General features: G+C 40.0%; 1 protein-coding gene across 1 annotated transcript; it reads right to left on the reverse strand.

The window, feature by feature from the left end:
• Positions 1-581: 581 nt before the first annotated feature.
• LOC105453115 lies at positions 582-9,249 on the reverse strand. Its single transcript, XM_011694830.1, has 4 exons — positions 9,112-9,249; positions 7,698-8,035; positions 2,280-2,390; positions 582-834 (listed from the first exon to the last, which is right to left on the reverse strand). Exons 1-4 carry the CDS (start codon positions 9,247-9,249, stop codon positions 582-584), a joined length of 840 nt encoding a protein of 279 aa, XP_011693132.1.
• Positions 9,250-16,813: the final 7,564 nt, after the last annotated feature.

Consider the following 16,813-nt stretch of genomic DNA (forward strand, 5'->3'; position numbering starts at 1 on the left):
AACTTGACTTAACTTTTTGTCTATTGAAAGTTATCTTACCCATATGGGGGCAAGATGACGAAAAACTGGCATATCCTTAAAAAAATATTAATTAAAAGAAATTCTCATTTTTACAAATAACTTTTTGCTTTAAACAGAAGTAAGGTTTTAGTGAATCTAAAAAAAATAGATTATTATTATTATTTCATCACAGAAATTACGAAAAATCGATAAACCTTAAGGTTGTCAGCTTACCCTTCTTTCTCTCCCTTCCCTTACAGTTATTACAAATTTTCCTTCTAGTATTTTATGTCTTTGTTGCTTTGTACAACATCCGGAGCAACCACAATGATAGAAGCAATTTATGAAATTAAGAGATTATTGCAGGAACAAAGTTTTCTTCTATCTGTATGCTCGAAATTACCACACCAAAGTCTATCAAACTTGCATCCTTCTGATGTTCATGGTGATCGTTTACTTCAATCGAGGGTAAGTCGTCGTCGTCGTCGTTGTCGTCGTCGTCATCATCAGCGTCGTAAGAGGCACCCTGCGCGTTCGCGCGCAGCAAACATGAAATCAGGCTGCCGTTTGCATGCATCGCGTTACCTCATGCTGTATCCCGGCCAATCCACGGCAGGCCCGTCCTCCGTGCCGAAAGTTCCGGCGCGGTCCGCGGCATCTCCGGGGCGGTCGGACGGGGGCGCGTTATATTTCCCGAGGGCCAAGTCGATGAGGGAGAAACTGCAACCGGGAAACATGGCCGCGCAGTCCTTGCCCTCGTGGCCGGCTTTATGAGCCTGGGTATACGTGCGATGCTCCTCCGGCTCGAAGGAGAACACTCTCTTCAGAGGTAATCTGCAACGAGAGATGGGCGAAGCGAGTTATCTTTTAGATTGCAAGCCGTCCGTTCAGTCCCGCCTACATACATGGCAATGATCGAATTACGCGTCGAAGGATCGTCGGAAAATCGACGAGGAGGAATGGCGGACCGCATGTCTTGATTTTCCCTGTATCATCAAGCGAGAAATTACATCCGAAATATTCTTCCAGAATGATAAAATAATGGCCTCTCCGAAGGGAATTCCGCGAAAGATTACTAATTCTGGCGAATCGCGCAATTTTTGCTCGATTCGTTTGCTTTTTAAGATGATGAGTAGGCTGCTCGTAATAATCGAATGTAGAGAGTAATCGAGAAAGTGTCTTCCTCCCCTCGATTCGTTAGATAGAAGAAATTTTGTTATCATGTATGAATCATGATTCTATATAATCCGTAATCCGTTTGTCTTGGCAAACTTATTTTATTTATTTATGAAGAGGGTTTATAGTTATATCCAATTTAATTTTGAATTTAGCTTTTAAAAGAAATAGAATGAAAATAGATTGATACAGAACATTTTGAAACACGATTTGCAAGTAGATTTCACATAAAAATTAAATTGAAGTGAAAAATTTATTGTAAAAATTTAATTAGGAAATTAGACTTAGTTTTGTGACATATTTTTGAGAAGAAAATTAAAGTGCACAAATTCGGTTTATCATAAATAAATTTTTTCATAAAAGCTTTCATCTTTTTATGATATCACAATACAAGATTTTATGTAGAGTGTTTCAAGTAGATATAGGTCAAGTGGTAGTAACGAATTATACAATCGAACAAAAATGTCGAGACGCTGTCGATAGCTTTTGTGCGAATGTTTGAAAGTGAAGAGTTTTTCACAAGCAAGAGGACAAATAGTTGACAAAACTATATAAAATTATATCGAGCAGTTAGTGTCAAGTGGATAATAGAAATTCCGTTCTCGAATTGTAACATCAAAGCGCGAAAAATTTCTATCCTTTTACCGTTTTTGGTGTAAAGAAGGATTTTGCATTTATCAAAAAGTTAATAACAAAACTTAATAATAAATAATCAAAAAGTTAATAATAAAAGTTTATAAAAATGTAAACCCAGTTTGCGTTTAGTTCGCTCTAAGAAAGGCTATTTATCCAGTGTTATTTATTTAGCGTTATTATAAATCTTGCACCTACTTAGCATCAGTTAACTGCATCTCTTCCGCTGCATTTGTTCTTTTCTCTTCTCTCCCCCTCTTTCTCTTTCTCTCTCTCTCTCTCTCTCTCTTTCTCTTTCTCTCTCTTCCTGCTTTCTTAAATCACATTATTTTAAAGTTACGCGGCACTTAATATTCATGAATTCTTAAAGTGAAATGTAGAGGAAGAAATTCGAAAAATAGAATACCAATCCCGCGATCCTTCGAAGCGCATATTTGCCAAACCTGTCCATCTCGTTTAAAGATCCTTACGAGAATGATATTCTCATCATTTCTTCTATTAAGGTGTTTCCCTTCGGCATTAATCGTTGGGATGCTTCGCAAAGCGCGCGTAGAACACACGTCCGGCCGTCAAAGCCCATTCTGAAAGAGAATTGCGAAACTTCTGTGTAAACGTCTGTAAAATACAGATAAAATTCAGTAAAATATAGATAAAAATAAAGTATAGGTCTGTCATAAAAAAAAATGTTTGCAAAAGATGATTAAGGATATATATCCGTGAATCCTAGTATGGATGAAAAACCTCCTCCTTGATAAATGCTTATAAATTCAAATTGGTCAATAAATATGATTAATATCTAGTTTACGTAAGTAGAAGCTCGAGAAGAGAACATAATCCATCTTCTCGGTAACAAGCTCTTAGCGAACTTATTAATTCTAAAAAGAAGGGGGGACCTAATACGGATTCGTGCCTCGTACATTTTTTTTCGCCAAAGATTAAAGAGCGTCCTTAAGATAGCTCGCTGAAAAAAAGTTTCAAAAATACACTTCGATTTTTATTAAATTCGGCCTGGACTTTTTTTTCGTCTGCATGACTGCGGATCTCGCGATAGTAAATTTTTTGCCTATCACTGCTACTTTGTACCCGGTAAAATCTTAGGCAAGATGGAGATAGTAATTATCAGATTTTCCCGTTGACTACAGAATCTGAAGAAAGAGCGATATTACGAGGGAATATGTGTGTGTGTGTGTGTGTGTGTGTATTTTTTTACCGAAAAACTCTTTTAATAGTAAGTTAAAAGGTTTTGAAGGATACGAAATATATATTAGACGCATATATAGTTGCATGTTTAATAGTGTAATTTTTTAAATTTTGTTAATCTAAAAATTAATGAGCTTTTCTTTTGACGTTAATTAAGGCAAGATTTCTATTATATTTTAGTACAATTTACTTTTGCAAAGTAAAAGTCATCTTACAAACTTTGATTTTCCTCAAGCAAATTAAATCGTGACAATGTAAACTTTTCGCATTATAGATAATAGAAAAACAAATGTGTTTTTGGGCGGAAAAGGACAACGTAATTTATTACACGCAATTGACGAACTCGAATCTGAGTAAATGCCTGTTATTTATTTTGTAGGAAGGATCTAACGAAGTAGATCTTCTGGAGAGATGAGATAGATAGTACTGCCTGCCTAATATAAACAATCTGATAAGCCGCACACATTTTATCCGATTGTTTTACGTTATGGGATACCATTAGCTTATCTCTCCATTCATATACATATATTGAAACGTAATGTAAAAGTTATACGTTAACATATATTATTCTTATATTCCTCTTGAAAACTTCTTGCAAAAATCGAAAATATTTTTAATTATAAAAGTCTAATTCATTAACTATGATTTACTATATAGCTTTACATCGACGCTCCTGTACTTTTTGTTGCAGCGATCAGTTAAAGAAAAATTAATTTCGCCGTCAAATGTCTTTCTTTTTTTTTTTTTACAAGAGAAGTAAGACGCTCGATATTCGATTCTGCGCTACGGATCACATTTTCGGAGGATTTCTTCGCGAGCTATCGCGAACGTTATATTACAAAAGGTTCCCGACTTAAATGTCCCCGGAGCGTTATGCGCTCCTTGAAGTAAAAACGCGCGCTCGGCGCTGCTATTGCCGCGCGCGGCCTTATACGACCCTGGAACGAAACGCTCGACGAAAATAATCGGACCACCCTGGCAGAGGGTATAAATCTGGTTATGGCCTCGGCCGCGAAAGAAAGAGAGAGAGAAAGAGAGAGAGAGAGACTATTTTTCCGTGGTCGTTGGCCCGAGAAACGGATAAATGGTCCGCCAAGACCCGTTCAGAAACAACCACCCTCCCCTCTTCCTCCCCGCGTCGCCGCTATCGGGCCGCCGCCGCGCCGTTCCGCGGCCGTGGTAGCGTCACCCTCTGATTCATGCTATCCTTAAGCCGCACCAACGACACTACCACCGCCGACCAATCCCTTAAACCACCGGCGACGTGTCGTCCACATACACACACACACACACACACACACACACACACACACACTCGTGCGTTATACGCGGAGAGAGCCGTTCCTTGCATAACCCACAGGCGGTCGCCACAAGACGCCGGGCGTAAACCGTCGCTTTAGCATCTTCTCGGGGCGAGACCGGGGGTGAATGATTTCATTGCGAATATTAGCCGCAATACTCTGACGCTCGCCTCGTTATTCCGCGGACGGAACGCGCGCGGAGTAAATGTCGTTCGATAAACGTCGCCAAAAGCGTCGCGAGGGATGCAATGAACGCGTTTCGCTGAATTATGCGCGGGGACTCGACAAATGGCCCCCTTTTTGTCGCCTCGCGCGCGACGTCGGTTGCAGTCGCCAAGTTATTTTCTTCGCGAGCGTTATAAATAACGCGGATTAGTCTTTTCATTGATGTGCCGCGGAATTTCTTCAAATGTACGATTGTTTTTTGCCCGCTTGGTAGGCCGATGTGAATTGCGACAAGAAAGATGTCTCAGGTTATATTTTCGCGGAGGGAAAAAAGATCGATTTCGACAGATTACAACAAAGCTTTGCGTGCGATGTAAAAGGAACATTTGACTGGAGAAGCAGCAGTATTATACGTAGATATACGTAAATATACATAGGGGAGAGTTGCCGAATGCGTACCACCTAAGATATTTTTGGTTATATTTCACATTTGGTACTTTAGAATGCAAACGAACGTCGGAAATTAGCTTGATGTTCAAGGCATCTAATATTACATGTTGAATCTTTCACTAATAGCAAATTAATTTGTTCTAAGCTTTTTTGTAACATGCTGTCAAAAGCACGATTCAGCAAACCGGTCGCCTAAATCGTACCTGGAGTTTTATTAATAAGTAGTACCATTTTCTAAACTATTTAATTTATGACTGAAAATAATTAAAAACACAAGATTGATAAAAGAATCATGAATTAATACCTACTTTAATTGTAATTTATTAAATAATAGCTGTTTTGCTTACGCAACTCGATGACGGTTTTTTCCTTTACAGATTTGCTACAGAACAACTTCGATCGTGTTAAAATAAATAATGTTGATTATGTCATGTGATCTAAAGATAAAGATACATTAGTGTTCCTAAATTGTACCGATACGATATAAGAACTCTTATGCTGATTAGGTACGATTTAGGAAACTTGACAGAGATGATAAAAATATTGATATAATTTTTATAATAATTGTAAATATGTATATACAATGAATGTAAAATATGCTATCATAAACTTTCTTTCAGGAAAAAATAATGATTCAATTAAAAATTGCATTGGTTACAATAATATTAGCTATATAAATTGATCAAAAATTTACATCAATTGCGTATCTGATTTTTTAAAATGTTGATAGCACAAAACAATCTGTTCATTTTTTGTTTATCTTATACATTTTTTATTTACTTCATATTTTTGTTACTAAATGTTGCTTCTATTAAGGGGAACTAAAATATTGAAGAGGTACGCTTTATGAGACCGGTACACTTTTGGCAACTCTCCCCTATATATGTTCTCAATTACGCAGACGAATATAATGAATGAGTTAATTTATTAATTTAAGATTTGCTGGGGAAAATGGCCTTGATACATTATGAATAATCGGGCAATTGGCATTAGAGGTGATTAATATTAGCGTGTTCCGGTAAAACGCGGGATCTCGAATCTTTCGCCGGGCAATTAAAATTAATTGGCTGAATCCGGGCGCGGCGTAATTGCCGCCGTCGGTCGTACGTCCGTCCGATAATACAATATGACTTGACAAATTGTAAGCTGGCGCGATGTGATAATAGCGCGTTTCTTCGGCCGACACGAACGCGGCACGAAGAGTTCTCGGTCCCGCGCGAGACCATCGTTATCGCGATGTATCGGCTTTTCCACACCGTTAATGCGGGGTCGCCGATACGTGTCGGTACGCCGCGATAGATGACACGGAAGGAGAACCCCGTCGAGGGGGTGTCTCGACGGGTCTCCATAAAGAGACAAGACAGGCGGCCCGAAGCCTCGATCGCTCCGCGAAAGCCGCTAAAACCGCCCGTTCCATTTTATTACCGAGCGTGTCTCTTGTCTCGCGAGCGTGTCCCATGAAAATTTGTCGCGTTCTCTCTCTCTCTCTCTCTCTCTCGCTCCTCAAGACGTTGAAATCCAGGTTAATATATTCGATCAATTTGAATGGATGACGCGCGCGCGGTGGGCCGCGAGACGGTCGATCCGGAGAAATTGTTATCTTAACGCGGGCGCGCGGATGCTATTAATCGTTATATCAGGCGCGGAATTAATCGGATCGCAATTCAGACAACATCGATCGTTACACCATCGTGTTATTATCATAATTTGCTTAATGCAACCGTTCGCGTTATTATGCATTATCGATCGGCGCGCAGAGAGTGCCCTGCAAGTGCTCCACTCAATCCTCAAGCGCGAGGGCTTTATGAAATTCAAACTCAGAATTATTTCTTGGGACAAATTTGCATTTATCGTAAGAACATTAATATAATTCTTTATTGTTAAAAAAAATTAATGTATTCTCTAAATCTGATGAAATGGATAATCCACTGATTATCAATGGTTATTCATTGAATGCATCCCAGTCCCAGGTATGTGACTGGTAATCAGTGAAATTCAATTGAAAAATCAATGAAACGTGAAAAGCTTATTTTACTTATTCATTAACGATGACGTTACTAATTCAATCACTGACTTTTCCACTGATTCAAATTTAGAGAGATCTTTGTACGCTTGTCATTTTTATATATAATGATATTTTCCTAAATTTACACAGTAAAAAATATTTTGTATTTATGTTAGAAACGGTCCACTCACTTGTTTGTTAAAATTTGTGTTGACATTTTTAACATATTCGAGTGTCAGTTTAACATAATATGATTATGTTACATATTTAAATATTTTGTGTTAAATTGATATTCAACATTTCTTAGTGTTAAAATAATACAATCTATGATTAAGTAAACAAATAACATAAAAATAATGTATTTTAAAATGAAAGTTCTAACATAAATGGATAAAATACGTATTAATTTAACATATCACAAATGTTAATTTTATTGAAAAAATATGTTTCCACAGTTTGCTTACAAATTGTGTCAGTGTTACATTTTTTTGTGTTAATTTTTTAATATAATATTTGTTACTTTCTAACATATTCATCTTATGTTAAATTAACAAAAAATTTTAAGTGGACCGTTTGGGACATGTGAAATGTGTTAAATATAACACAAATTTTCCAACAATGTACGTCATAATTCAATTCACAAAATAAATTCGGAAATTAGATTGCTTCAAGAAAAGCGCTCTTGGTGTGACTTTAATAATTTCTTAAGTCAATACTTTTAACTATTACGAAGTTTCGCAAAAATAAAGTAAGCGGGAACTACCTACGCGTTCATAATGACCTCCAGCTTGTTGTAGAGCTCCCTCCGGTGTCTCCTTTGCAAGTAATAGTATTCCGACTTGCGGTACTTTTTTTTGCCAGGTGCGAAGCCCTGCCTGATGTTGTTGCTCCAACCTGAATTCAGGGCGCCGTACCTATTAGCGATCGCAGTGGAACCGTAACGATCGTGCTTGTTGCTCGTTTTAACTTTATCGTTCCTCAGCTCTAAGAAGGGCTCCAGGGCGGGCTTACTCTCGTTGGGCAGGTCGTAGGAGATGCCCCAGTTAAGACCCTCGGTGAAGATGTTGTCCGGGGTCAGGGTGTGTACCGTCAAGCAGAGGGCGATCTGCAAACAGTCCACAATACGAGTACATTAGATTACATGGTTCACTACTTCAACATCCTTGTATTTTCATCGTAATAATATAATTATTACGATATCATTTAATATAACGTTAGTAAAAAAAAAGAGACCTAATAAAGATCGTAAAAAATTCAACAACAAAGAAAATACCAAATATGGTCTGAAGCGGATTTTAGTACTCAATAATAATATTTTTGAGTGAATATTACAATCCTCAGTTCCAGCAAACTGAGCGTATCGTCTGTTTGAAACACATATAGATTGAATCCAGAGTATGTAACATAAAATAAAATAGGAACAAATTAAATTGAAGCAATTTAACTTTTTTAAATAATAATATTGATACTAATAAACATCTCGTTAAATCTTAAATTAAAATTAACTTATTGGCGAAAAATATTACCTCCATTTGATATATGTATAATAAAATCCGCAATTCTTTTGACGAATCTTATACTTTGAGAATAAAATTAAAGAATTAGATTATGGTTTTCTATAACAAAACATTTTATAATAAAGAAGCTTATTATATAGAAGATTAATACTTAATAGTCTTATTGCGTCTGCAGTTATAAATAAAAATCTTATGTGATGGAAAATTAGAAGACAATCATTCTTACGTTCTTTAAAAAAATTGTAACAAATAACTGTCAATTGAATTATCTCGTCCATTAGCTGAAAATTATTTCAGTCACGCGCAAAAAATGTGACAGTGCATACGACACATATCGGTAATAATAAAATTTAATAATTCCGTGTAACTTCAGAATTACCTATTGGCAAGTGCATTCAATCGTTAAGTAATTAATTATCGAGTTAATTACCGCACGCAGTAGCTTGCGAGCGACGTCCCTTACAACTAAATGTTAAATTAATTAATGCACCCGTTACATTTGCATTTAAATTAATATTTACCGTATTCTAAAAATCTATTCAAGCTAGCATGAACAAAACAACTTCTATATGCGCTATGAATAATAATACCGTGTGTTTGAGTTTTAAGTGGAAATTACTGGGGATTATTCGCGATAATCGATCGGTATTGCACCGATACTTACGGAAAATGTGGAGCCTTCGGGAAAAACGACGTAGCGTCGTTTCCTCGAAAGATTCGTCTGGTACTTATCGTCCGCTTCGTACCCGGACAATGCCAGGCTTATAACTAAAAATATCAGGTACTTGGCACTGTAATCCATTGCTATTCTGTAAACAAAAAGCATGCCGTACTGTTGAGCAGCAACTGACAAGTGAGCTTTATTTCAAAGGTACATCATGCTGTACATATATAAATTATATACCATACAAGTCATATATAGATATTGCTGATGACGTAACGTATCTCGTTTCTTATTAAAAGCAGAAGTTCCCTTGAGGCGGATGCGTTAGCTACTTTTACATAGATTAACGCGGCTGCGGCTCATCCGTCACTTTTTAAAACGATATCTCGTTAATCCAGATTTGAGGATCCGCAGAAACCGAACCGCTAATTTCGTCGCGTCAGAGGGGCGCCCTGAAGCGAAAGGAAATTATTCTCATTGTCTTCGTAGGACGCAAGACGGAAAAAGAGAGAGAGAAAGAGGGAGAGCGCGAGAGACGGACGGTGATTCGACGGGAAGAGAGGCGGGAGGAGGGGGGAGGGGGTGGAAGAAGAAGGACGGGCGATGGGAGGGGGGAGGGGGAAGCGAAACTTCTTCCAGCGCGAACTTGTAAAGGAATTACCCAACTTTCCGGAGAGCAAATCTCGGTATAATCCGTTGAGAAATTGTTCGACGACTTTCCTGAAATAAAAGCAGCCCATGAGCGACGCCGGTAATGCCGCCTTTTTGCCCGCGATATCGCCGGAGGAGGCGAACTGCGCCGTAAACCACCGGGGCTCCGTGATTCGGGGAGCTGGGTGACTCCGGCGGGGCCCGACCGGGCGTTAGCCGATCGGCGGGAGGATTAGACCGGAAGTTGGAATTGTACGAGGAAATAATCTTGGGATAAATAATCCGGTCGGCCACGCTCCAATGGCTGGATTTATCGCGAGCTCGCAGGTATTTAAGTGCCGGCGCGGAACTTTAATTCGGTGTTTCGCGTCGCCTAAACCCGGAATTAAACATCAGATCCACTATATGCGCGTTGTGCGCAAAATCGTTTCTCCTGCAGTTGATGCGTTAACATGAGATTTAAATATGTCACAATGCGAAAATTGCGAGAAAGCGTCTGTTAGGAAAATATTTATTTTAAATTCTTTTTGTGGAGCTCGTGACAGTAAAATTATTATACACGCCAACATCCGTGTCGGCTCACATTAGGCTCTACTTCATTACGTATTTTTTTAAATTTATTCTCAAAGCCTATAATTCCTTTCATTTTAAATTTATTTAAATTCTTTTCTTAACTTGATTAGGATTTTGAAAAACCATTGAATTTTATCCTTTTTTTTTACTTATATACGTTTCCCTGCTTCTGATACAACGAGACTCCGCCACATCGCGATTATAAATTGAAACTGAAGTAAAGCAATTTTTTCCTCGGCAAAGAAAATAAATGTGGGGCACGGTAAATAACAAATGTGTTTCAGAAGCGGTCAAGAGAGCGTTTAAAAAATTTAGATTGCAAGGGACTAAGGAGCTTATGGCCCGAAAAAGCGCGCGTTTTATCGTGGATGCAAAATTAATTTTTCGTTCCGCGGTAGGGCACCGCAGCGATCGCCATTCTTCCTCAACGTTAAACCGGGGAAACTTCCGAATTGCCGGCATTAGTTTCTTTCCTGGCAGGGGAATACGTGCGCGCTCGCCCGCCGCGAGAGCGTTACACGATACGCCACCGCGGCGAGGTAGAATTGTACATTCTCACGTGATTATACATCGATCACCGTCCTTGCGTTTCCGGCCACGAGTATTCCGTGGATCCTGCGGGAACGGTTGCCGCTCCGCTCTCTTCCTCCCGGGGAACTTTGCCCGCGCCACGACGAGACAGGATATTGTCGCATTCCTCTCCTCCGTGACACCTCTTTCTCTCTCTCTCGTCTTGTCGAAGCTTCGAAGCTTCTCGAAACTAGATCGCGAGGAATCAAACGTGACGAGGATGAAGATAGAGGGTTCTTCGTGTTCTTTTTGTTTGACTGCAAAGTGCATGTTTCACCTCCTCCCCCCCCCCCTCGCGATCTTTTTCCGCGATTTAGAAAACTACGTGCAACGATCTCTCGCCTACAATGGTGATTCTAGGTGCGTGGGCTTTGAAGTTATAGCATGTACGCGGGTAACATCAGGGGTTAATTTATTTCCCCGTCGTATCTTCGCAATGTACGTCGTTTGTTTTGTCAGCGAATATTACCGGCTTTCTCACTCTCTCTCTCTCTACCTGTCGGATATTCCCCAATATAGATCTTATTACCTCGGCGCAGGTATATAATCACGCCAAAACGTAGCTCGCTCAAATTGCAGACCACCTTCAGCAAGCCAATTAATTGCAACGGCGCGGAGATTATTAATGTGCCACGGTCGCCACGCGGCGTGGTGTTTAGGATACTGGAAAATTTGTTATGCCGGAGAGTCGACGCGTGGAGAAACTGTTTATGATACAATACATCCGAGACGTATAAGGTTCGTTAATGTTCGTCGATAATTTGCCGATGACAGTGTGACGTGTACGACGTCGCGGACTTTAAATAAAACGTTATTTCACTTTGGATCGCGTGGAATAACCGTTGCAAGATACGCCGCCCACACGGAAAGAACGATTTTGTTGGAAAATAAAAAAAAATCTGAAAATTTTTATTAGAGCACCATCAAAATAATTTTGTTCGAAAGTCAAACTGATTGCTAGAATATCAAAACTTTTTACAGCAATGCTTGTTATCTTTGAGTTTCCGACAAAACATTTTGATGGTGTTCTAACAAAAATTATTTCCAGATTTTTTTTTATCTTCCAGTAAAATCGTTCCTTCCGTGCGTTAACGATTTTTACAAATAAAGGCGCGAGATCGACGTGTTTTGCGCGAGAATAACATTCTGCCGCGATCGTGTGCCGTTCACATAATTTAGCGGGCGGGCTATCAAAAGATACGAAGGACGCGGTCTGTGTTTCTGCGAGGATTTGAGGGAGAGATCCGTCGACTTTCCGCCAATACAATAATACATCGGATACCCCGCGTTTCGATGAAAACCAATAATCGATCGGTCCGGCATCCGCCCGATATATCGTCAGAGATATCCTCGCCAACCATCCCCCTCCGGTTCGCCGGTATCCCGTGAAACAAGTCTGATTAGATGTAGCGGCCGTTCGACTCCGGGCTTGGAATTCGATAAAATCAATTCTGATCAACGAGAGAAACGTCGTCCGCGTGCGCGCGCGCGCACGTGCTGGTGCACCTTGATTTCATTTCGGGTTTTATTGCAGACGACGCATAAAATAGAGGGGTACGCGGGGAGGGGACAAATATTAGGATCAAGTCTCGCGCAAGTAATACCGATCAGTGCGTATCCCTTTAAATAATCGCGTTGCACGCATCCCGACGGAAATGAGATTTAACGTTATGCCCCGCGGAGCGATAAAGAAAATTCGAAACGTCTTTAACGAAAAACGCGAAAGCGGAGCTCGTGCTTCAGCAAATCATTATACATCAGATTGCAATTGCCATGACGCATAATGGATTAAGAGACTCGTAATCGATGCGATATTTGCAGAAGAGATAATTACGTTGCGCCGGAATTGGTATATGTGTATGGGGGGAGCGATTAAATTGAAACATAATCCTCGCGCTTATAATATGCCGCGTATATATAGAGATCAAGCATCATTATTGTCTATAGATATTTAATGAGTGGATAATCACTTTGAATAAATCCCAGGCTTATTTCGTTCGATATACCGAGAAACATTCGAATATATATATGTATGTGTATACATTTTATCGGCCGGAAATTCCTTGTACTGTTATCAATTTAATCGTGTCGAAAATATCGAGAATGACGCGCGAGTAGTTGCCGGGGGCGGGGGAGGGGGAGGGAGAGGGGGGGGGAGGAAGTTCTGCGGATACCGTTGACATAATCTTCTCTGTGGCAGGAAATTGCCCAAGAAAATCGTTCGATCGTGGTCGCGGGGGCGCGCGCGCGTCTCGATGAGGGTTGACCGAGTATTTTCGTTGTAAGCGGCGAGGCAAATAGAACTTCCTGCGTAGGACGGGACAAGAGAGACCGATCCTTCGCGGTAAAAATAACCCGTAACTCACTTCGGTAAGCTCTTTAGGAAGTAGGAAATTAGCTCGCCGTGGAGAAATGACGGGCGGGCGGGCGGGCCCGAATGATCGATCGGTGACTGGTTATACGATATACCCTCTACGAAACAGAAGCGCGCGCTGCGTATATCAGCCCGTCCCGTTCGCGGTGCGCGTTTCCTGCAGCACGCGTCGATTCCACGACGTGGGATGTGCTTACCTTTGCACGGAAAGAACAATTTTGCTGAATCCGGATCTGAAAATAATTTTTGTTCAATAATCAAAATAATTGTGTGCGAAAGTCAAAGTAATTGCTATCGAATATCGAAACGTTTTATAGCAATGCTTTATCTATCAGTTTTAACATTTCAAAAAATTATTTTGATGATTCAACAAAAAATTATTTTCGGATCTGTTTTTAGCAAAATTTTTAGACCTTTCAACAAAATCGTTCTTTCCGTGTGAGTTCTTTTTACAACCGATTTTTTTAAAATGATTTTACGTTCCTCACGATGCACAGATGCGCGAGTTTTCCGCTGTTGAGAAATAACAGCGCGCGATTTCAAAGGCAACGTGATTTTAATGCCGGAACGTTGCTCCTAAATTGCGTCGATTCGCCGCGCACGGAAACAACGATTTTGCTGGATACAAATCTGAAAATAATTCTTGTTGGACCGTGAAAATAATTTTGCCGGAAAGTCAAACTGATTGCTAGGCTAGCAAAGTATTCTATAGCAGTGCTTATCATTTTTTTTTATACTTTCCAACAAAATTATTTTGATACTGAAAAAAGAAGTCTGAGTAATAGCCATCCATCCAATGTAATTTTTATAGCATATTGGTGCAACATTTAGCGAATGTTATCAAACATAATAATATAGTAATCAGCCGTTTGGCTAATAATTATCAATATTTATATTTATAAAGCATTTTTATTATAACCGAATATTTCTTGGAAACTATTTCGCCAAAGTTCCGTAACTGTTACTCGTATTTAGGTTGGATAATTATTATTACTAGACTTTTCTTTCCAGTGGATCCGACAAGAATTATTTTCAGATCTGTATCCAGCAAGATCGTTCTTTCCATGCGGCAATATCGCTGTCGAAATGCGAGCGCGCACGGCTCGCCGCCACCGTCGCCGCCTCGTAAATAGATTATGATTAATCAGTTAACGGTTCGCGCTGGCTATGAATTGAATTTGTCGGAGGGACACCACTCGGGGTATCGAAATTAACGGGACGCATTAGCAGCGGGGAATTACGTGAAAGCAAGAAGTTGTATCGTTTGATCTTCCGCGTGACAAGAGCATGAGTAATCGGCTCGGGGGCTACCCCGTATTATCGACATATCTGACAAACTTTCTTTTTCATCGTCATTCACTTGCTCGCTCTCTCCCCTCGCCCGCGCGCTACCTCCCCTCGGGTTCTCCCATGCGACTACATCGAATATCGGAAACGTCACTTCTTTTGTTACGCCTGACGTACTTCATCTGCAAATTCATTGGAGCAAAATGATATCAACCCCGCTTTTACGTCGAAGACTCGATAAAACGATGAATGAAAGGACAGGTTTTAAATACTAAATATGTAGATGCTTTAAATATACCAATAGCGGATATTAAATCGTTCTAATTGATTTTAATTCGTTGTTAATTGATAACGCAATTTTATCGTTCACGGAATATATGTATTGTATATATACATATATGTATACCTCTCCTTTCGCACTTTCACGAGAATCGCTTTGCAAAACACATCCGCCAACCGCGATTTGGAAAGTACACCGCGTACAAAAATAACCTCCCCCTTCCCCCGCGTGTTAAATATCAGTATGTAAATTCACGGGACTCCCGCAAGCCCTGTATTCGTTCCCGTACACGCGAACTCGACGTCGGTACGGTCCTCGCAGCCAATTATTCCGGCCAATATCCGGCGAATCTGCGCCGTTCGCGAACGCAAACGAAAATGGAATGGAAACGAGCTGTTTTATTTCGGATCGCGACCGACCGACCGACCGACCGGCCGAGACCGCGGCGCGGCGGGATGCCGGCTGGACGGACGGCCGGCGGTCGTGAATTAAGCGGATATCCTCGGGCTCACCTGCTCACTTATTTCGATCTCCGAGCGCCGTTCGTCCGACGAGAGTTACCCGGTGAATGATCTCTCCCCCGGTCCGGTCCCGTCCGGCCCGGGGAACGACCGTTATTATTGCAGTTAGGTGAGCACGCGAGCGAATTGTCGAATTCATTAACGTCCAGCCGCGCTGCACGGGCTTCCTCGTTCCTCCCGGCTTTATTTAGCGAACGATTAACGGCTCAAGAGCCCGAAACACGTTACCGGGCGCGAGCGTAAAATATTGCCGCCACTATTAGTGCGATTAACGTTTCCGGCTGTGCTGTCTGGTCTGCGCGAGTGTGTATATACCTTTCGAGTACCTTTTCGAGTACCCTATACACACGTACACTTTCATATCTCACAACTGTGTCTATAATCCGCGAGAGCTTTTATCATATCACTGCGGCAAGTTTTTTTTCTCCGATTACCAGCCGTTCGTTTCCATTGCCTTTCCTGGCGCCAATTATGTGGCAAATCGCAAGAGCACTTCAAGAACTTCGCGTTTCGGAGCAGCGAAAATTCTTATCGTCGAGTAAATCGGATTATTTACAGATCGAAGTATCTTTTTTAGATATTAATAAAGTGAAGATTTAAAATAAAAATCACAAATTCCGCTTAGTTATAACAAAAATATTAACTTTGTAATAGAGTTAAAAGTCTGTTATTTTTAATTATTAATTTAAAAAGGTTTATATATGTGTACGTTAAATCTATATGCATATTTTTAATGAGATATTGAATCGCTTAGAAAAATGAAATCTAAATAGAGTTTATTTTCATTTCGCATTTATGTTCAACAGAGAATTTAACGCTGCCAGATTTATTTTACATACATAATTTGGACTTGTCAGTTTTGCCGCAGTAACACATGGAATTATCAGACTAATTAATTGGCGAGCGCTGAAATAGCAACTTATTTATCTATGAAAGGAGGAAAGTTATAAACTCGCCGCGACTGCCAGCGGCAACACGCATTCGAAATAATAATGCCAACAATAAAAGCATATCGGTAAGATATTTTCAAATGTGAAACCAATTCCCATTATTTTATACGTATATTAGTGAACTATAATAATAACAACAAGCGCTGTTCGCTTAATTACACTAGTGTAATGCTAAATGTACTTCACTGTGTATGATATAATTTGAAATTTTCAATTGCGGAATGCTCGCTCGATCAGAATTGCGGCTTATTACGCCACAAAAGATAACACACATCCGGAAAATTTGCACATTTTCCGAATTACAGTCTCTAGCGACAATTATTTAATTTGACAATTATTCACCAATAATATCTTTGTGCGATATCAAATCAAAATTACGCAAGAATTCACGTGGGTTGAATTATTCAGAGTTTTTTTTATAGATCCACTTTATTTCATTGTGTTTTATCGATGACTTTTGATGCATACATTTTAGGTATTTATTTGCGCGGTAATA

This window comes from Wasmannia auropunctata, unplaced genomic scaffold (assembly GCF_000956235.1).
Source record: "Wasmannia auropunctata unplaced genomic scaffold, wasmannia.A_1.0 LD336004.1, whole genome shotgun sequence".
Classification (NCBI taxonomy): Eukaryota; Metazoa; Arthropoda; class Insecta; order Hymenoptera; family Formicidae; genus Wasmannia; species Wasmannia auropunctata.

What these genes read in the sequence shown, in the direction of transcription:
- LOC105453115 (XM_011694830.1), bottom strand. Translation starts at nt 9,249, where the DNA reads ATGGATTACAGTGCCAAGTACCTGATATTTTTAGTTATAAGCCTGGCA. An exon ending in CTGGAGGTCATTATGAACGC is followed by an intron (nt 2,391 to 7,697) that starts GTAGGTAGTTCC and finishes ATTCTCTTTCAG; the next exon opens with AATGGGCTTTGACGGCCGGA. An exon ending in ATGATGAGAATATCATTCTC is followed by an intron (nt 835 to 2,279) that starts GTAAGGATCTTT and finishes CTCTCGTTGCAG; the next exon opens with ATTACCTCTGAAGAGAGTGT.